This window comes from Limanda limanda, chromosome 14 (assembly GCF_963576545.1).
Source record: "Limanda limanda chromosome 14, fLimLim1.1, whole genome shotgun sequence".
In the NCBI taxonomy this organism is placed as follows: domain Eukaryota; kingdom Metazoa; phylum Chordata; class Actinopteri; order Pleuronectiformes; family Pleuronectidae; genus Limanda; species Limanda limanda.
This window is the reverse complement of record NC_083649.1, coordinates 11,313,056-11,335,955: the sequence shown is the minus strand read 5'-3', so window position 1 is coordinate 11,335,955 and position 22,900 is coordinate 11,313,056. Positions and strand designations below refer to the sequence as shown.

Genomic DNA, 22,900 nt, shown 5'->3' with positions numbered 1-22,900 from the left:
GTGCAGCAGAGCATTGTTCCCCCTTAAAAGGTTTGTGCTATATATATAAGGGTGGATATATATATCGTCCGTCTGTGGGTCTAACTTGACCTTGGATCTGCGAGGAAAGCCACATTATCGTTAAACGTCTCATTAAAGCCCCCCCGCCTCCGGCTGTCTGAATTAATCTGTGCGTTTTCACTTCAGGCAACGCTCGGGTCGTGACCGGCAGACGATTCCCTCAGTGGCTTTCCGACAGTCTGGGCTTCACTCGTCTCCTCCAACTGACCTTATAACAATCCTGTCCACAAATGTTAACACTAGATTAACAAACTCACTTCTGTGCTGGCGAAATCTTTTAATTCCTCCAATTGTTGAGAGATGACACATCTGCTGCTGTTATTACACCTACCCAGTTTTTTTCTGGAGTGCATAGAGGACTTCTCAAAGAGACTAATTTTTGTAAAGGACGAATGCTCAGGACAGGGAGGACATCTTACAATTGAGAGTTAGACCTTTTCTGATTGGCAAGACTGGGAGTCATCTAACTAATTTCCAGTCACGTCTCTATCTGGCTCTCAGTGCATTTTCCCCTACTTTTAGAGCAGTACGGGTCTAACAGGACATGGTGAAAAAGAACCCAACAAAAACAACATTCTGTACAGAAACCTGATGTGGACACACAAGAGGTACAACACTTCATCCGGAAACGGCTTCTAGACAAGCTACGGATGGGTGGAAAAGACGTGACAGGGTAGCATGATATTGCACAGCTGTAGAGGAGGGACAAAAAGAACAGAATACAGTGTGTACAGCACATCCCCAAGTAGCAAAGTTATCGTAAGAGGTTTGTTTACATCCAAATATGATGCCTGGCTGTGGCTCAGTGCTTTCATCAGTTAGTTCCAGTGCAGTAACACGTTGGTACCTGGCAACACAGTAATGACATCAGGTACCAAGAGAGAAACGTACAGTACTTACCCTACACAGCTCCATCCATCCACACACACACACACATTAATACACACACACATACACAAGCGTGCCTGCAAATGATCCTTCCATGCTAGATTCTGAATGTGACGTTGGCAATTAAGAACAAATTGAGCTCATAAAAAGACTCGAAACAGTAAATGTTGATGCAGCACATTGAAATGTAGAAAAAGGGACACGCACGCTTGCATTTGAATCGATTACTTCTGACATCAGGTGATGGATGTAACGCAACCGGGAACCAATCTAAACAAGATGCTAAAATCACCCACACAGACACACACCCTTGGCAAAGTTCACATTGAGTAAAGTGCCAGGAAACGATCCAATCGGAGAAAGAGGCGCGCGTCCTCCAGGTTTGATTCAGTTGGGGAATGGAGAGGGAGGAGGGTTAGTTTTTTAATACAGGAAATTATCTGGATGAGGAGGTCAGGAAGTGGCCTGTCGAGCGTCTGCACTTCCATTGAGCTGTCAGTTTTTGTAGCCTCATCACAGGACGTATTCGCCGTCTGAACCGGCAAATCAAACAGAGGATGAGTGGGACGGCCGTGGAGCCGCTGGTGCCCCGGCATTATGGATTCAAAGACAGAGAGATCAGTAGCCACATGGAGAGAGGAGAGGAGATTAGAGGGTCAGGCGACATAGAAAGAGAGATCAGCATTTCCTCCTTTATCCATCCTCTGGTCCTCTCTCCTTCTTCCTCTCCGCTCCCTCTTTCCTCTCTGTCTTTGTCTTCCTTCCTCCTGCACTGGGATTTGGTTCTGGATTTGTTTTCTTTGACTCTTTGCCTCCATCTCTTTCCTCTCGCCTTCTCTTTCTCAGCTTTGCTGCCATGGTTACGAGATCATCCCTACATGAAGTGCATCTGCAGAGGACCGGGTGAGAATAGAGAGTAATTTAGTTCAACAAAACAACTCATCAAGTGCTCAGGCATCTATTGACAAGCATATTACCTGCCGCAGTGCCAAGAACACAGCATCTAGGGGCCGTACGTGCTCAGTGAGCAATTAAATAGCTCTGTTTTGAATAAATGCTCAAAATACACTTGTTTATTCTACTGAGAGTCTTGTCGCTGCACCAACTGCTGGTTATTCGCAGTGAAAAAACCCTTTTCACACTCGCTGGTCAAATTATCTGACAACGTGATTCATCCTGTTCTCCAGGGGGTCCACAGCTAGAGAGAGATGTATCAATCTTTAAGTGTAGCTACAAATAAATGCATCAATGATTCCAGAAGACTTACAGACACAAGGCATAGACGCAGCAGTTGTCAAAGGAATCGCTCTTGCATCAAGTTAGGATGTTTAAATGCTCCCCAGGTCATTTTGAGGATAGAGAAATTAAGTTTGTTTCATTTTGAAAAGTGTTGGACTAACTAAAAAAAAAATACTTCAATAGGTAAATCCACAAACTAATTAAATTTGTTCAAATTAAAAGTAACAATATATATGAACACAATCGATGACTTAATTATTTTTTGTTTGATTGTTTTTTTAAAATATTTTTGGGCTGGTCAACTTCTTTTTTCAGCATACATTTCCCTGATGGTTCTTAACAACCCAGAGATTTATAGAATCCGACATAGAGACAATAGTCGGCTGTCGCCACACGTGGACAGTGAGTTAGAAACGGTCGACATCAGATCCTTTATAAAACGCTGTTCTTAAATGAGGCGTAATGAGAGATATCACACTTCGCCATTGTCTAATTTATGTCTATTTTTAGCTCTTACAGGTCAGGCGCCCCCTGCCTTACTGTATATAAATTAATAATTGCATCAACTGTAGTTGTGTGTGTCCTTATGTGTGTGTTTGTGTTACCTGTGTCCCCGGGATGTGTCCGAAGGGATTGGTAGGTCTCAGGACCGGCTGGTTGTACATGACATGCTGTGGGGGCATCATGGGAACACCCCCCATCTGATGGCTCATCTGAGGAGGGAGCTGGCGAAACGACAGGTGAGAGAGCTTGAAGGTGGGATAACGGGCGAGGGAACAAACAGGATCATTTGGCTGCCGCTTAGACCGGAGCCCGCGGCATGTTAATCAGAGATTTGTGAATGCGTGACTGAGATAAGACTAGGAGAGGCCGTTCATTTACCATTCCATACATAGGCACTTGGGGTGACGTCATAGGAAAAGCCACTGGTGCTGGAGCCTGAGCAGAAAAACACAACAGATCACTTTCTAGCATTTGCAGTCTGTGCAGAAGAATCAGTTACAAACATGATCCTGATACTGTCGGCCTTTTACTTTCTTAAGTATTCATCTGTCATAGTAAAGAAGCATATTGCTGCCATGTCAGAAAAAGGGAAATGGGATCAGTGTCATGTAACGTGAAAAGTTTATTGTAATAATCACGTTGTAACATGATATTAACAATAAAGACATTTATCAGGCTACAACGTGAAGCATATTACTTCATAATGTGAAAAAACATCTATTTTGTAATAACCTGAAATTATCGAGTTATAATATGAAAAAAATCATGTTACTACAATACATTTTTCATGATATTAATGTGATCAGTTTTTCTTTTTCTGACGTGGAAGCAATACAGCTCCATAACGCATCACCAAATTGGGGGCAAATAAAATAGATGCTAAATGTAGTAAAGCTGCCAATGCAGCACAAAAAGCCAAATGGTTCATTTTTAGTTTTGTTTAAAGCAAAGTAAGATTAAAAGTTGAAATAATGAAAGGTACTTACGTAGCCAGTATAGATCATCCCATTCTGTGAAAAGTTATGAAAAAGGAGAAGAGAAAAAAAAAGGTTTTTAATGCAATTCTGCGTCGAACAATTCATCTCAAACTGTGCAGAGACGAAAAACCAGAGCTTAAACTATTCCTCACGTTCCAATCACTTCTACTCTCTATTCAAGCCATGCCGCCGGCTTTCCGATCTATTTGCTCAACAAATGACCGTTTTGAGTTGAGAGGTCAATCAGTTGAAAATTAAAAATATGAAGCCAGATTGAATGGAAGAGACGTGTGGGTAATTAGAGCGGAGCACAAAGGACGCGGGCTCGTGGCTGAGCTCCTTTAAAAGCCCTGAATGCAGCACAAAGTTACGTTTGGCAAACAGGTATAAATTTGATTATTTAAAATCCAGAATGAGATAACACATATCGTTTTTTAAAGCCGACTTCACTGATAAGATGATAATTTGAACCGAATACTTTCAAGTGCTTCACTGACAAAAAAAACACATTTACAGACTTGCAAAGGTCGATCACTAACCAGAAGGTGTAGTGAGTAGGTGAGTAGTTTGGCAAAACACTGAATCCCCAAATTAACCCCTGACAGCTCTGTAATGTGTGTACTGTAAAGCGCTGTGATTGGATATAGAGATGAGAATTTCTATATATAAATATCGACAACTTCCCATTAAACTGTCCCATTCAAGGTGTCAGATTGTCTAGACTCTAGATGATGTTTTATCATTACTGACAACTCTTGTGTGAGGATTTGCCCGGAGGAAAGTGTGCATGTCCGAACCACATGACCACGTGAACGTAGGTTTTAATTTACCATCTGAGGGACGGGCATGGGGGCAGGTGCCATGGGATGGCCGGTGTGAGTCCAGTTGGTGCTGGTGCACATTGTCTTTGACTGCCAGCTACTTCCTCCTGTTGGCTTCTTCTCCACCAGCTGACTCCACTGGAGCTCCGGCCTGATGCACACAGACACAGACACACACACAGTGTTTACAGGTGCTAATTGTGTGACTCATATGGGAGATTAAACAGTGAGGAATCTAAACAGACAGCAGAGTTTCGCTCAGGGCTCTGTTTTAGTTGTGAGGAAAACCCACTCACTTTTTCGCTGGCGTTCCCCCAAACTGCAGGTCTGAGAGAAGGAAAACGAAAAATAGAAACAAACACAACATCAGCTGAAAAACAGACAACACGGAGCAGGAAGAGTGAAACAGGAATGGAACAGGGAGCGATGACTGGACATTTGGAGAGACACTCACTACCAACGAGGTTGGCTAATGAAGAATCCAAATCATTGTGCAGCATTTTCCCAGAGTACAACTGGGCTCCTGGGCTGTGTATCTGACTGTGATGGTTTGGCTTCAGCAGGTCACCTGACACGCAGAGGTTACCGTGGTAATATGGAAAGGACAAAAGAGGGAAAATGAGTCAAACACACGAAACAACTCACTGTCACAGCTTATCCATCTCTGAGAAGAGTGTGTGTGTGTGTGTGAGAGTGAGAGAGAGAGGGTGTATGAGTGAGAGGGTTCCTTTGTGTACTCTCCATGATTATATATGTGTATATATATGTGTGTGTGTGTGTGTGTGTGTGCACATCCTACCTCCCCAGGCATTGTTATTGTTGGGCACAGTGTGTGTGGTCTGGATGTGGGTGAAGTTTGGCTGCAGGGTGAACAGCTCACTGGTCAGATTTGGCACACTGCAGGAAGGACAACGGAACGGAGAGCACAGTTGTGTTTCTCATTTTATGTTATGTTACCAGAAAAAAAATATTTATAAAATGTGATTTACAGTGACAGGTGTGTTGTTGACGCAGTGGGATAACTGGAATCACTGTCCTGTGGCTGTATGCCTTCGCCAACCACCGCAGTTTGAGTCTATATCATATTTTCTAGATACATATGAGGTCAGAGTGACCTTTGACCACTGAAATATAATCACTTCATCTGAGTATCACCGAAAAATTGTGACCTTGAGCATTGACCGCCACGATCTAATCACTTATCTTTAAGTCTACGTGAACGTGCCAAATTTGAAGAATTGCCACAAGGAAAAAGATGTTCTCATATAACGTGTGAGATAGACTCACTGGTTGTTGATGGGTACGATGGGGGAGTTGCAGTAGAGATCTGTGGCCCCTCCGCTGCTGTTGGCACTTCCCACTGACTGGGTGCCGGGGGACACGTTGGGCGTCTGAGCGTCGATCCCCTTATGGCCGTCCTCCTGCACGGAAAGCATCGAGAGAACATGATTGAAGTTGCGTTCAAAGAAATATCCCAATTCTCTGTGGCATGGAGTAGCGCAGCCATTAAAAATGTCCATTCCCTTGGGCCTTCAAAAACAAATAAACTGCAGAAGGGGTTTAGATTGTGAGTTCACTTCTGCTCTCAGTGCAGCTCTGTGCGCTGTGGACAAACAGCCGGAGACACACATTGTATTTCACTGTGCTGCAGGATTAATGCACTTGTTCATTCAGCTTCAACAACAGTGTGTGGAATGAAATCAACTCGAGCACAGTTGTATTAACGCACACACAGACAGTTGATTTGTGAAAAGGTGTGTGCCCTGTGGGAAATTCACTGTAGTTTCATTCAGCCCAGTGTTGTGTTATGTGTAGTATTGACTGTGCTGATCTCATCTCTATGTGTGGGTGGGTGTTACAGAATGTCTCGCAGATGTCTCGCCTTGTGTTGCTGCAGCCTGTTGTCCTCTGTCTTGTCGTCCATGCGGCTGAGAGAGATCCCAGTGCTGGAGAGAGAGGACACTGTGCTGGACATGTTGCTGGATCTTAACGGGGAGACACACAAACGCACACATTTTGGCAAAGGCTGCAGGGTTTATAGATTGCTTTGAGTTGTTCCTCATTGCTCTATTTATTGAGTTGTACTTCATAGTGCTTTGTAACCTTTAGTTTATTTTTAAAAGACTAAGCCAAACTGGCTGAGGCGGTACTGTTCGGTGTGGGAAGCATAAAAAAAACAACTCAATGATTTATCAAATTTATGGAGAACGTTTGACTGTAGAAGATTAACCGTCCAGCGATCACTAAACACAAGTTCACAAAAAACTTTTGTGTCTGCACCAAAGTAAATTTAAGTTTATCGAAAAGATGTTGAGACATTGCACTCCATTTAATAGTTACTGACAAATTTCAGTCTGGATACATTTCTGTGTCAACAAATGTTAAATAATTTTAATAATTGCCCAATAAAGTACATCTATCTATCTATCTATCTATCTATCTATCTATCTATCTATCTATCTATCTATCTATCTATCTATCTATCTATCTATCTATCTATCTATCTATCTATCTATCTATCTATCTATCTATCTATCTATCTATCTATCTATCTATCTATCTATCTATCTATCTATCTATCTATCTATCTATCTATCTATCTATCTATCTATCTATCTATCTATCTATCTATCTATCTATCTATCTATCTACCTACCTACCTACCTACCTACCTATCTACCTATCTATCTACCTATCTATCCATATATCCATCCATCCATCCATCCATCCATCCATCCATCCATCTATCCATCTATCCATCTATCCATCTATCTATCTCTATATCTCTATATCTCTATATCTCTATATCTCTATATCTCTCCATCCATCCATCCATCCATCCATCCATCCATCCATCCATCCATCCATCCATCCATCCATCTATACATCTATACATCTATCCATCTATCTATATCTCTATATCTCTATATCTCTATATCTCTATATCTCTCCATCTCTCCATCTCTCCATCTATCTAAATGCCATGCCCAAAAATCCTGTCCTTCCCCAACAGATTATGCAGATTCACAAGCAGAATCTGTTCATAGGGATTACACGTATACTAGCAGTCACGGTGGCAGATTGATCACAAGTACAGATCTGAGGAGCATCTTTCTGATCTGATCCTACCTGCTGGCCGCGGACAGGTCCTTGAGCTTCCTGCCCTCCAGAGAAGCTAGGTGCTGCTCCAGAGCCTCCAGGAGAGAGCTGGGAGCCTGCGAGGAGGGGGGGGGGGGGTTAAAGGGTGTGGGGGGGCGAGGAGGTAATATTAGAACCACAGCCAAGCGGACAAAGGGGGACATATTGTTTTCTCTCACTCCCCTCTCGTCACCTCCTCACTTTATTCCACACACTTAAAGATACGCGCAGACACACAGAAGCAGCAGCAAAATTAAGACATCACCTCGGGATTTGTTAGCTATTCTAGGACAGCTCATCGTACTTTTTTTTTTTTTTTTGCATTTGGTTTCATCAGGTTTGGTTGACCAGCATGCACACGTCAGCCCTGGATCATGCAAGCGAGTCCGCAGCGGGACTGACGGGTCAGGACAGATTAGAGCATCGTTGCTGCGGGGGGGGGGGGGCTCCAGAGGAGAAACACAACAAACACACATCTCTGAACCGTTTAACCAGCCCATGCAGACGGCAGCAGCGCACACAGACGCTCTCGTAACAACACACTTACACACAGAAAGAAAATCACAGTCCCAAAAATTAGGAGTTAACCCGTGGATTCCATAAGAGTCAGATTTAACGCAGCATTCTTTTGATTCAGTTTGGAGATGACGAGGCAGCAACTTAACCGAGGCGCCGTCATTTCTCTCCGACTGGAAGCCAAGGAAGTTAACTCGGTGAAATGTAAACATCTGGTGAAAAACCAGGTATACACATTGAGCAGCTGGCCAGCCACTTTTCATTGATAAACAAAAGGGATGGATGGGTTCGTTTTGACATCATGTGATACCACGGTTTTCACCCCCAGAGTCTCACATTTCAGCGCCAAGAGAACACAGTGCAAACACAACAAGCAAAGAAAAGATTTCTCATATACTTATTTTAAAGGGGGAAAAGAGAGTAAAATGCGAATTCTTGATATCCTTCTTCAGAGAAATCTAGAATATGCTAAAGAGTTTAAAAGTAAAACAGACACATATCTAGGGCTCAGTATAGGCATGGCTCGTTATGTTGTTGAATAAGGGCATATAAGGTCTTCATGAGCACTGCAAACATGACGTTAATTTAACATAAAGTCACACTTTCGCATTGTTTTGACCTGATTTGAGATATTGGAAATTCCAATTATGAAGAATAGGTTGAATTTAAGGCCTTTTGCATGATGTGCAGTGCTTATGATGGCGTTATGTACACCTACCCAAGTCATATTTGCAGAAACCTACTTAATAAAAAACCATTCGCTGCTCTCCCCACAGCTAATGCAACGGGACGTAATCTTTTCAGGAAATTGGTCTGAACACTGCTCAGGTTGGACTATATTTCAGGAAGTGGTGCTGAGAAACAAGCCTTGATTATTTAGACTGGGAAAATGCCACAATGACTGCTGGAGACAAATTCAGACGGATACTAAGCCCCCAGTCGTGGACATCTAAAATAGAAAAAAAAGAGGCAGCTGCATAAACGCTGCTTTTAAAGTCATAAAAAAAATCTTACCTCGGAGTCAAATTTGTTCTGCAAAGATTCAAATAGGAGGAAAAAAATGAAATTGCTGCACTTAGGCTTAAATATTGTGAAAGGAGCTTCAAGGCTGTTTGCAGGTCTTCATTTATTGTTTCCTCTCTATTCTAGACTGTTCAGACAGAAGAGGAGAAAAAAGCGAGGGAGTTAAGGAGAGTGGAGAAGAGAGGAGGAGAACGGGGCAGCTGCAGTGTAGGCAGGTCTGTAGGGTGAGTAGGGAACGGGAGCGTTTAGAATGAAGCATTATGGGATTGACTTGACGGATTTAAATACTGGTTGACTGACTGGTTGATTGACTGATTGAGATGAGATGTGGACTGACCTGTGTGAGATCGGGGCTGTCGCCCTGATCTATCCCAACTCGCTGTGTCACAAAAAAGGAGGAGGAGGGAGGGGGGGGGGGTAGGGGAGGAAGGAGGGAGGGAGGCAAAATAAAAATAAACCCAATGTAATAATAAAACAAGGAGTAAAACCAAAAGGAAAAAACCCAACAGAGTAAAAAAAGGGAAGAGGCATGTGAAGGAGGAAGAGGAGGAGGAGGAGGAGGAGGAGGGAGAAAGAAGAATCAAACCCAAGCATTCATTACTTCATGCAGTGGCTGGAAAGGAAAACAAACAAAAGACAACAGAGGAGGAGGGGAGGAGGGCACATGCACACACGTACAAACACCTATAAATACAGTACATGTGCACGCACGCACACTTATAAGTACACACACGCGTACGCACACTGAGATCTGGAGACGGGTTTGAAATGGATGCCGAGCACACACCGACTGACTGAACAGGCAGGGGCGGAGAGGGCAGACAACAGGTCACATGACTGCGTGAGGTAAAGACACATCCAAAAGGAAGACACTCAACTAATGTTGACTTTGAACAGAAAGAGGAGGGAGGGACACAGATGACACACAAACAGACAAACACACATTTTGTTAGACAGGTAAAATGGATGGGTCCTTAAAGTCAACGTTAGTCTGCTGTTGATTTTAGTTTCTTTGGATCGAGCGGCCGCATCCCAAACCTTCTTCCAAAAGGGAACGAAACCAAGCAGTGAGAAAGCCTTTGGAGATGGCGCACGGGAGAAATGCTACGCAGAGGATAAAACTGTTGAGAGTCACTGGGAAGCCTAGCGACGACTGCAACTGCTAACAATAACAGCCATTATGAAGAGATATATATTCTGAAGAAAAGGGAGGAATTCAAATAAATTAAAAGAAAGAGGAGACAGAGAGAGTGATAGAGGAGCTTGCTCGGGCATGCAGTGCAGGCATGTAACAAGGCAGCACGCGAAAGGGTCCCTCAGCTGGAAGCTCTAACATGAGTGGCTCTCTGATTGGCTAAAAAACTCAGCCATTAATCGCTGTCACGGAGTATAACCCCCTCCCCGGGTCAGGGCAAGAGAAGGACAGAAAATCTAGATGCAAAAAGAAGACTTGGAAGGTTAGGGAGAAGAAGAAAGGGAGAAGAAGAAGACTCTGGACGCTGATCTCCGGTCGATTTAGGTGGGAAAATATCGACCGTGAATCAGAGCCCAAAGGGAAACAGAAGTCTGGAGCAAATCTCAACGGGTCAAAGTGCATTTTTATGCTGCAGGTTAGAATCCGAAAATCAGAGAATGATGTTTAATGCTCAAAAAAGAAGAGAGGAAGCCGTTGAGTTTTTGCTCCAGACAGATATTCCCGCCGTCTCCTGAGGTGTTTCACTCTGCGGTTCCTCCTCAGAGGAGCACGAACAGACGTTACCTCAGCCACTTTGAGAAACTCGGACAGTTTGGTCATCCTGTTGAGGAAGGTCTTGTAGATCTCCAGGGCTTCTTTGCACTGATTCTTCTTCATGTCAAAGTATTTCTCTGTGGATAATAAGACCATATTAATAGATTTATTGTTATTTATTCAACCCCAAAAAACAGGAAAACATGCAAAAAATGTATTTATTTTTTGTAATGTATTCTAGGTCCCTGAGATGTTTCATGATAATGTTAATAAGTGTGTGGTATAAGTATTTTAGATGTTTTCTGTTTTGGATCTGTCCTGATGTCCCTACTGATTAAATAAATTATTTTACTATAAAGATCGGGTCAATTAAGTAAGTCATTTAATGAACTTTGCTGCAAAGCGTGCGATGGTCTTCTCCCCTTCACTGGATTTATAATTAATTGGAGGTAAGAAGATGATCTTTATCGCCTTTAATTGAACTTTGAGAGACAGTAGCGGGACAAATCGATTTCCCCCCCCTGAAGAAAGATTGAGTGGAGTCACAGTCTCGTGATCTCAACTCTTACAAGGACATTACTCCATAAATACAGTGTATGTGTGTGAACTGTGGCGTGTGTGCCTTACCCAGCATGTTGATGACCCCTTCGTTATAAGCAGCAAACAACCGTATGGAATCTTTGAAGAGCAACATGAAAGCTGTGTTGATGACTCCGTTGGTCAGCTCGTTGGAGTTGGGCTGGAGGAGGAAGAGGAAGAGGAAGAGGAAGAGGAGCAGGAGGAGGAGGAGGAGAAGATCAGATCAAGATATTTCAGGCCCTGTTCACACCCGGTGTTGACATCTTTCCCGACAGATCCCGTCAGAAGTGGACAGAGTAAAGTCTGTCTGTTCACACCTGGCATTTAAATGTCCTGAATGTGTCTCCTGGGACCACTTGTGCTCAGATCTCACTTCCGGCTCCATATCCAAATAATCACAACTATCATTATTTGTGTTCGAGAAGAGCAATATCTGATGTTTTTAAAATGGCAATGTTTGAGTGTGTGTCGGTGTTTGAGTGCGTAACGTAGCGCTGACCATTTGTGATCACATCACTCAGGATGGATGTGTATACCCGGTATGAACAGACATGGCTGCAGTTGTTAAGATGCAGTGACATGTTTACCTGGAAATCCAGCAGTGCATCCAGCTGGTTCTGAATGATAGGCAGAGTCTTAATCAGCTTCTCTGTGTTCATGGTGCGCATCACACCTTCCGCCCTGGTAACACACAAGAGCACAGGAGCACAAATACAGCAAACACACAGGAATTAATGAGGAAGAAATGCACACAATTAAAGAAGAAGGAAATAATAACATGTTCAGTTCAAAACAGATGGTTTGCCACTGGATCCTTATGTATGTAAAGATGAGAGATATGACAGCTCCACAAAAATAAAAGCCAAATCATCTTGATCACCCCCTGGTGGCAGGCTGCAGTATAAGTTATATATCCCACCTCCTCCATGTTAGCAGATAAGACATGAACCAAACTAAGAAGTCAGATGTTTCTGAAACATTATGATTGACAGCTGAGACTGACTCATTAGCAGTTAAGGATTTTTTAGCTTCATTTTGGTACAATGGGAAGAAGTGGAGACTTTATTAACAGTCTATGAGTATGACCAGTAGCTTAACGTAGCTCATGTTAGCTAATGTGCACCAACTTTATAGATATTACAGGTTCAGTTCACGTATTTTATGACTCTTTTCTACGTGTTACTGTAAAACTACATGTTTTAGCATTCACCATTATCACATAACACCTGACACCATAGAAGCAGCTGTTTATCAAAAGAAGAAAAAAATCGTATCTGTTTTGCTAGCAGTTGAAATCAAGCTTACAAGTAAAAATACAGTCAGCCCATCATTTTAAGTCGAAGAGTGTAAAGTAACGTTCAGTTGAGTTGATTTAACAGATCCATAATGTCTTTATGAATGAGTGACGTGTCAGTAGTGTGTGTTTGTTACCCTCTCTTCATCTTAGTGAAGTCCACCGCTGCTATTCTGTAAGACATGGCTTTTTCATTCAGGTAGCGGCTGTACCGTCTGATGAAAGTTGACATGTTGTAACCTGGGGAGGGGAGAGGGGTGCTGCAGTTAGAGACTTATTACTTTTTGCCTGGTTGACAAATCAGATTATAAAACCATAATCCTGTTCATATGAAGTGTGCTACCTTCCTTAATGAAAATGTTGTTTCTTGCTCTGGCAGCATTTCACCTTGAGATGTAGTTACTTATTCATTTTCCTCTTTTGAACATATTCAATTAAAAAGACATTGTTTGTTTTCCATAAACAGCTCATTTTAACAACGAAAAAGCACTTTTGTAGCTTTGCAATCCCGGGATGTGGTTTTCCCTCTGAAATAGGCTTATTGATGGTGTAACAGTGCCAGGGGGAGCGTGACATAAAGTCATTTTGTGAGACGAACAGCACTGCTGAGTTTACAAACAGCCAAATGGCATTAAATCACCTTGTAGTGCAGCCTTATCTAGAAAGTTGTTGAGGTTGAAGAGCGTGTTTCTGGAGGCAAGGTACTGCATCAATCTCTGATGGAGAAAAGAGGAGAAAAGAGGGAAGAGTTAGTGTTTTATCTGGTGCTGCTCCCTGACAATATCAAGGTAATATCCACACAGACACATCAGCAGTGTGTGTGTGTGTGTGTGAGTGAAGAGTTCATTTGAAGAGTGGCAGCTTTATAAGAGCTCACAGCAGCTGAGTTTGTTGACGTTTGTAATGAAATTGACATTTTGACCTTAGAGAAAACTGGACTTGACACAAGTGGAAACCACATGGTCCACAAAAACCAGGAGCTTACAGTGAATCAAATGCACAAAACTAACAACAACAATCCTTTACTGAAACTACAAAACAAAGACATGTTTTATTCTAACCAATAATAAACAACCACATGCTCCTTTTTTTATTGACCAAGCCTTTATTTCTGTAACCTTTCTTTCTAAAAGGAAATAAAGATGCCAAATCACGCTGCTTTCAGGTGAGAAATGTCAGATCAGGCACAGTCAGTTTATCCCGGACATATTGTAAAAAAGAATAACATGTCACTACTCATGTCACTAAACCCTTTGTTGTTCCTGTTCTTTCAGAGGGCTGTCATGGCCGCGCAGTAATCGCTGCCCTGGCTCCTCTTCCCAGTCTGAGACGCTCATGGTTTAACTCGTTTGATGTTTTGGATGTTGCTCTTGTAGGAGCGAGCGGTGGAGTCAGGCAATTTGCCTCAGTGGCCATTGAAATGTCAGCTGGACACTTCATCGTTCCTTGTTGGACACGTGGACGATAAGGCTTCAAAGAAACTCTCTGCAAGAGCTGGAGAGGAGTTACGTTGACCAGGTGAGCAAAATGTCAGCCGCCGGACAGATTGATAACTCGCGCTGGACAACTGGCAAACGCCGCTTTCTGTCATATTTGTGTGTGGGTGGATTGGGGAAGGCAGAGAAGTCATGGATCAATGTGCGGATTATTTTCACTATGAATAAAACAATTATTGGGGTTACGAAATTATTAAAGATAATCCAAAGATACCAAATTAACAATTATTTTAGCAAATTTAAGAGTTCAGTCAAATATTTAGCATTTCTTTCTTGATAAACGCCTTGATTGATTAATAGTTAATCCAAAATGTTGCTGATAAGTTTTCTGTCAACTGATTATTTAATACTAATTCATAACCAAACAATGTAACCTAGGTATAGATGTTTATCCATGTCGACATTAAGAATTATAATAGGAGGGTAAGGTACTTGTGGCTTTATAAGTGTGTACGCATATTCAAAATAATCCAGTGCACACTAAATTATTAGAGCTAATATAAATATATGAGCATAACATGTAAAAATATTCCTATATTGTTAATAACTACTACAGAAATGTCACTATTGTTGTTGTGTTAGTCATTGAAAGAAACCAGATGAAAACTATTTTCTCACGATTGTGAAAAAAGTCTTCTTACTGTTTCTGGGTTTCCATACGTCTGTGATTCGGACTCACCTCGTTGCCGTACATCATGAGGTGGTGTGTGGTGATGAGCGCTTTGAAAACCACTATCCAGCTGTTACTGGCTGTGCGCTCCAGCAGTGTGTCCGCCAGGTGGGGGATGCTGACGTTCATCTCATTGGTGCAGTGGATCAGGTCTGCAGGACAGGGGGAGAAAAACAGCCTGAATGAACCAATCTGGACAAGTAGGGACAAGAGGCACATAAATAAACACATGATTAGCAGAGCATGGAATATAGATGAAGGTTTGGGGCCAGCAGGTGAGAGACCATGTGTGAAGTTGCAGGTTTTTTCCGCAGTGTCCTCAACCTCAATCTCTGCCTGTTCACTAATGGTGCGTCCTTGTGAATAAAAGCAGCAGCCAGGTGCCAAAAGTCACCATTTATAACCTTAGAGAGCTCACGGGTAGAGTTAATTATCAATCAATGAATGAAGCCATATCGACTGCTACATTAATTTTGACTCACTCTATATCAGCGCACGTTCAATGACCAAATGATAATTTAATGGCAGACGCTATATAGACCGAGCTGCTGAATCGAAAAATCTATTTCCTGGCTGTGATTCAACGCTGCTAACTACCCACTCCACCAGCGTGTCAACAAAATATCAACTCGCAAGATGGAACGTTACATCACAAGGTCAATTCCATCGCAGCACAATCAACTGAAAGGCCGCATAATTTACAAACCAAAAACGAATAGGCTGATGTCAAATGAACAGGCCGGTGATGAATATTGAGACTGAATTTTCATCCAGAGCATCTTTGTGACTGGTAATGGACCAACACCGACTCGACCCCAGCGTTTACCCTCTGAGATTCACATCGTGTGTGTAAATTGCCTTTTCAAAGCAAACGTGGAGCATATTTCTAAAGGGAGAAAAGCTCAGTGGTTTGCTGTGTGTGTCGGATCCAAAGGTACGGCAAATGGCAGGCTGAGTGTGTGTGTGTGTCTGTGTGTGTGTGTGTGTGGCTGTGCGATGTGTTTTTATAGAAAAAACACAGATAATTTATTGTAGAAGCAGAGACATTACGTTTCCAATAATGTTTTTTTACAATGTCCCCTTACCATAGTGAAATACAGATGATAGGGGATTAAGATTTCAGCAGTAAATGTAAAACTGGGCCAGATTGTAAAACAATGCCCTGAATTCCTTGAGGATTTTGGCTCGAGAACAAAATGTGAAGTATGTTTGGCATCTGTTTAATCTTTAACAAGAAAAGGACTGACCCCAAGTAAAAGGAGCCGGACTTTAAATTGCACAAACAAGCTTCTTATGTGAGTGGTTGTAAAATGTAAGATTCAGTGAGTTTATGGTATTTTCCTGAATAAACCAATTACACTAATCTCACTATTCTGCTATAAAAAAAACAGTTTCGATTTAAAATATGAAATTTTGTTATATATCAAAACTCGGTTTTTTAAAACTCAGCTAATTTAGCTGTATCCCACATGACCATTGGAACAAAGGGATGGAAGGATCAATCTTAAATTTGATCAGATCAGATCAGATCAAAAAACAAGTGAATAATGTAAAGAAACATTCAAGATGAGAAAGAATTTTACTTGAATTTGACAAAAGATGACAAAAGAATAACGTAAAGCAAAGGCTGTGGTGCAGCCAGTGAAACCACAGAGGGAAGGAGTGGAGGAGAACTCTGAGTCCCAGTTGGTTAAAGTTAAATGAATGTCAATGGCATCTGAAGTAGCAGCAATTCACTGCAGGTAACGTTTTGAATACTATTCATCTTCTCTTTGCTGTTTTTTAAGTGTGAAAAGCTCAGGGACAGAGATGCAAGCAGCAGGTTCTGTGGAGATATTGATTAAACTCTGCATCGGCTGTCACACCAGCGCTCAGTTAGTGTCTGTAACACCGAGAAAACAATGCATATATTTACACCTGGTCACTGTAGCTCTTTGACTGTATTTAAATGACCACACCCTGGAGTCACCACTTTATGTTTCTAATTTTTGCTCGGAGGAATTTGTGTTTTTTCAAAGTCCCGTCACCTAATTAGATCTCAGGGCATTAATATCACAATCGCACATGCTAATGGTGGCGTTCAGTCATGCTTTACACATCACTAATGGCTTGTTTGTGAATTTCCTTCTGGCTCAATAATTACTGGGACCATATTGATTCCAACTAATTAATGTTTCCTGTCAAAAGTCCACACACACTTTAGTGGACGTGCCGCACACTATTTTCGCCAGTGACAGTGCCGCTCCACCACTTTGGTCCAGTCGGAATCCTAAAGACTTTAATGATCCTCTAACTTTTGCTCCAGTGGTTGTCGTCGTTTTGATTGTTATAAACAACAGTGGAATGCGTTGGTTAAGCTAATTAGGATCAAACATGGCGGGTAAATTGGCAGCCTCACAATATTTGAGGCTATTTATTGTCTGTTTAAATGCTTACAAAATTGTTATATTGTTTGTTTCCGTGGAGACAATTTAGTTACATTTTGTGGCATATTTCCTAGAGTTGTCTACTGTTTTACTCTTGTTTGTTTATTTAGACCAGAAGAAATTCAACAGAGTGTCAAACTATTCTTGGATTTACTGGATCCCGCTCCGATATAGGAAATTAAGAAAAAATGAGAATGTCAACGAGTTCGCTGCGTCAACTGTTGGGGACACCATAAAAATCCTTTGTTACAGATTCAAAGATATCGTTTACTTTCAGGCGAATAACTGCAAAACAACTACGCCTCTACTTGAACACGATTACACCTAAATAATAGAGCTGCCCATGCTGTGTCTGCCTCGATGTGATAATACATCATCTAGGATTTATTCGGTGCAGGGATGTAATGAAGTATTGACGGTATGATTGCCGGCTGGGATTATTGATAAGCCGCAGTCCGCGTCAATAACACAATTACAAATAAGCACTGGGATATCAGTGCTGTGAACATTTATGCAAAGACTGATGATGATATGAAGCGTCATCAAATTAAAATTTAGGATATTTGCCAAGCTAGTTGGGATAAAATAAAAGACCAGTGTTTTAAAGTATGTGTGGCTGGAGAGATTTCCCCCTCGTAAAGAGACTCACTGAAAAATGTAATAAAAACTCTATTCGATATCTTTTAAGACCTTGGCGTCAGGTAAAATGAGTAATTTGCTGGACCTGAAACAAAAGAACAGGTCGTTGTGATGACACACACACAGGTGGGAGTAAATGAGGAGGATTATTCATTCATTCACTCACTTTGTGTTTACGTCAAGGCAGAACACACATGAGTCATTTCAGCTTCTTCATTTGACTAATGTGCCATAAATGTGCCTGTTGTCATGCAGAGCGTTCACACTTCTTATCAACACATTGTATTTTCTTTTGCAAACGTGTGTGAATACATCTCTGCTGCGGCCATGACACACGACCAGAGAAATCATATGCCGATTAACACAGATGACTGTGCTCTCGGGGAAGGAGGTCGTTTTTGGCCTGATTACTATCCCACGGCAGATAAATCTGGTTTTCTATTGCCGCGCTCGACTATCTCAGCCGTGCAGAATATTGTCCAGTGAGAGTGAGATCCCATAACTCTGTGTGTCGTGCTGATCATTGGCTGTGGGTAGTGAATAATCCACTCTGGATGTTTATGTCACCGACCCGTCTGTCAAGGTCACGACCCTCTGACTAGCTTCAATGACCGGCGTTGCGTTTGATTTATCATGTTTTGTATTTGGAGGAGTGGTACGGACATTTATCTTTTCTTCCCACAGTGCCTCAGAAAGAATGGATCGATAAGACGTCGAGTAAATTTTAAATGTAATTGAAATGTTGTCTGTATTCATCAAACCTCTCAGATGAGGTGATCCGGTCCAGAATCTCTGCCCAGGTGCATTTGATGTAAAAATAAATCGCTCTAAAGAGACATTTCTCTCTGGTTTTCACCAAAGGAGGAAGATCCAAAATGTTACTGACAGGCAACTCTGTCAGTAGCATCTGTTTCATTATCTTTATGAAAGTGGAACCTTTGAGTTCTGTTCCAGCAGGAAGAAAAAACATCCTTTATTGTTTGTCATGTTGGCCTTAGAACACAGCCTTTCTTCTCAAGAGTGTGGCTCACTTCATGTTTTTACATAAAGACACTAGTTTGTATTTAATATCCTTGTTTATTTGATATTTATGGTGCCAGGGTTTCTTTTTTACATTCCTGGACAAATCATACTACACATTAAATACAGAATTAAACTGATTAAAGCTAAACAATTAATTTGTATGCAGCTCGTATAAAACTTTTCAATTTAATCTGTAATCTCTGCCGTCTACAAACCTGTTCACCACTTCCTCCCCCATCCTCAAATGTCTGACCTCACCCGGCCCCTTAACTTGTGGGCTCTGTCAAACCTAGGTATTGTGGGTAATGGTGTTTGTTGCTCATCTCAGAAATAGGAAATAAACAAAGACAATAAAAAGAAAATGTCCTCCCTTATTTAAACATGTGAACTGAATCACTCCCTGATGAAAGGCTTAGTTCCAAAGCTTTATTTTAAATTATTAATGTTACTAGAATAGCTATTGTAAATGTCAGTGGGATTTTGCCACTTCTGGGACAAAACCCCAAACGGATTTGAACTCCTGCCCAGGATCCTTCCACCCTTCCTTTAACACAATGATACTAAATCCTATTTTAACAGGTGACAACAATAAGAAAATCCTAAAATCTCTTGGTGGTTCGGGTGAGTTGCACCGAGACAATGTGGGTCACACACATCTGAGCTCTCAGACCTGACATTGACAGTGTTGTACAGCCGACTCACCAGGATCTCCTGGGAGCTGTGGAGTTTATATCTTTTTTTTCTTTCCGATCTTTATTCACTTCAACTCCAATTGGTCCTCCCAGACAGTGGAGGGATTAGTTCCATTAGTGTCTTCCTGATTACAAACAAACCGTCTTCCTGCGCCCTTCTTTAACCATAAAGTGCAGTTTCACCTCTCAATAAAAGACGGATAGGAAACTGTATATCATTTCCTGTGTAGAGAGGAGAGGAACTCTTACAGGAAATGTACATTGTGGAAGCTAGCTGTGGAAATTAGAACAGCTGCATTTGAATGGCTATACAACAAAACACTCATTCAACAAAAAATTCAATTCGAGCTCAAGAAGGGGTGAAGCCAAGCCAGCCGTTTCTGCTTTTGAGGGTTTTATTCAACAAATGATCAGAATAAGATTTGGATCAGAACAACACAGGCCTGACGTAACCGCCTCGACCAGGACAACCTGACTCATTGTGAGGGAGACGCCGTCATTCTCCAGAGTGCTGGTACAACCATTTTATCACCACTTTGTTCGATGACAATTTGTCACATAAAATGCCCTCTGCTTTTTTCAGAATAACTGAGAGACAATCGCCATAGATTCCGAGAATCTGTGACTCACGGCCGGTGACAAAGGTGGACGACCTTCTGGCATTTCATATCTGCACTCCTAACAAGGTCTTCTCAGACTGCGGCTTGGTAATAAGCAGTAGTAAACCAATAACGGTGCACTTCATCTGATCATATGCCTTGTACACACAATACTTCATTCGGAATCATCCACTGGCTCGATTTTCTGCGGAAATTAGGTCAGCAGTCAGCGTTCTCTGTAGAAATCCTCCAGTTTCTGTACTAGCGGGGGTTTTACGCACTGCTCCTGTTGAGAATGGCGCGATGAAATCTAGAGCACGAGCCTCACAAATGGCAGCCGGACCTCTGTAAACCACATCAAGTAGCCTTCTGTGGTGGTCAGCGTCACGATAAGCAGATTTGTGTGACATCAAAAGCAGCAGTAATTACCCATGTATTGAAATTCTACTCGCTAAATGGCTTATTTTCTCCTAAATGCAGATATAAACTTCGCTCTCTGGACCTTTTAGGGCCTTTTCAGTCCTGCAAAGTGATACAGCCTTCTGATTTACATGTATTGCATTGACGCACACGCTGGCAAAACTGGTAAGGGAGGGGGTGGGGGGGCAAGAATTCCCAGTGTCACCTCTGCTGTGGACACAACTGACTAATCCGGAGCCAAACTTGCCGGCTGACTAGCTGGGTGTGTGGCTGGATGACTGACTCTCAGGCTGTCTGGATACCTGCCTCCTTGTTTTCTCCCCGACTGATGCATCCCCCCCCCTTGATCAGCCGTCTTGCTTTTTGCCCATCGGTCTGTCTGTCTCCACCCCCCCCCTGCCATGTGAGTCTGACTGGCAGCACCATTGATTGCCCGTGCTCTCCATCGATCATGTCAAGTAATTATGGTGAGGCAGAGAAGCCACGTAACCTAATAATCACTGGCAAAATCTACATGTGAGGAATCCTCCCGCTCCCATGTGTGTGTGTGTGTGTGTGTGTGTGTGTGTGTGTGTGTGTGTGTGTGTGTGTGTGTGTGTGTGTGTGTGTGTGTGTGTGTGTGTAATTGCTGCAGGTAATTAGCAAGGATGGGAAGATACGAGAATCTGTGGTGACACCGAGAGGAAAAACAGAAAAGCCCCCATTGTAACACCCACCATCACGGCTACAGTACACACAGTACACACAGTACACACACACAGTACACACAGTACACACACAGTACACACACACAGTACACACACACAGTACACGCCGACTCTCTGCACCTCAGCACTGACACATTCATTAATGATAATAATGCAGCAGAGGACGTGGCAGTGAACTTGGCTTTTTTTCTGGAAATGAGCGCAACCAAAAAAAAACGTTACTGCATGAGAATAAGAATCCCGTTGTGCGCGTTAGGATCACCGAGCTGCTGGAGACACAGCGGCGTTAATAATGGATGGGCCTGTACACTGTAAAGCGGCTGGTTGCAATATGATGAGCCTGTACCGGAGTGAGTGGCCTATTTCCCCTGAATGACATGCACAAGATAGTGGCCGCCTGTGCCCCCCCACCCCAACCCCCCGGAATTCACGATTACTGCTCGGATCCACTGAGGAAGGGTTACCGTAAAAATACGAAAAACCACATTTTCCAAATCTAACGGTGATGGCTAATTAAAGAGGCTGCAAACACAACTGGGGCCGGATGAAAGAGAGGAGAGGAGAGGGGTGGAGGGATGGAGGGGTGGAGGGGTGAGGAGGAGGAGGGGGGGTGTAATAAGATGCTGTTTATACAAGCTGCCCTTTGTGAGAGAGAGGGAAAGCGATGCATGCAGGCTGCTGTGTAGTGATGGCATGTGTAACCTTACAGTCAAGGTGCTTCTTCTTGGGTCCGCTGACTTCGTGCGTCGTGGCCTTGCACACCGCCTTGCTGATGGCGGAGCCGGTCATGCTGTGCTGCGCCGCGGCGATCCGGTCCGTCAGCGACTGTCCCGACATGTTCCAGAGGAGGAGGTGGTGGAGGAGGAAGAGGAGCAGGAGGAGGAGGAGGAGGAGGAGGAGGAGGAGGAGGAGGGGTAGTGGTGGTGATGATGATGGTCGAGTCCGGCTGGGGGAGAAGCGGGGAGGACGATCAGAATGTCTTTAGCGGCAGGGAGGAGGGTAGTGCCCTCTGCGAGGATAGGAGGGGGGGGTGGGGGGGAGGGAGGAGGAGAGAACACAGACCAGGACCCGGTGGGAGAATCCAGCACGAGACCCGGTCACATCCGTCCAGGGAAGCGATTTTTTTTTTCAAAAAGCAGCGGAAGAAAAATCAAATCAAATATCCCCCCCCCCCCACCTTAATAAATCAATGTCCGGTGTGATGATCCTGCTCATATAAGTAGACAATGTGGAGTCCCTGGGAACAGCCGCTGCCGGAGGGGGGAGACGCCGAATCCGGGAACAGCCGACTACCGGTGACTATCATCCGATCTCTGCGGCATCCCCTACGAGTGAAGCGTCATTTCTCACAGACGATTAAAAAAAGAAAGAGCCAGTATTGTCCTTCCTTCTTCCCCCTCTCTCTTTCGTTTCTTCTTCTTCTTCCTCTTCTTCTTCTTCTTCACCCGGTTCCTCCTCTC

At 42.9% G+C, this 22,900-nt stretch overlaps 1 protein-coding gene across 1 annotated transcript; it reads right to left on the bottom strand.

Annotated features, from left to right (window-relative positions):
• Positions 1-1,822: 1,822 nt before the first annotated feature.
• On the bottom strand, positions 1,823-22,277 carry LOC133019631 (phosphatidylinositol-binding clathrin assembly protein-like). The gene is made up of 20 exons (XM_061086176.1): positions 22,148-22,277; positions 14,944-15,086; positions 13,409-13,484; positions 12,906-13,008; positions 12,062-12,155; positions 11,523-11,634; positions 10,926-11,032; positions 9,504-9,545; positions 7,619-7,704; positions 6,372-6,474; positions 5,777-5,910; positions 5,289-5,386; positions 4,944-5,057; positions 4,786-4,816; positions 4,499-4,640; positions 3,678-3,701; positions 3,070-3,126; positions 2,793-2,912; positions 1,982-1,989; positions 1,823-1,847 (listed from the first exon to the last, which is right to left on the bottom strand). The coding sequence occupies exons 1-20, from the start codon at positions 22,275-22,277 to the stop codon at positions 1,823-1,825; spliced, it is 1,749 nt and encodes a 582-aa protein (XP_060942159.1).
• Between the last annotated feature and the right edge of the window lie 623 nt (positions 22,278-22,900).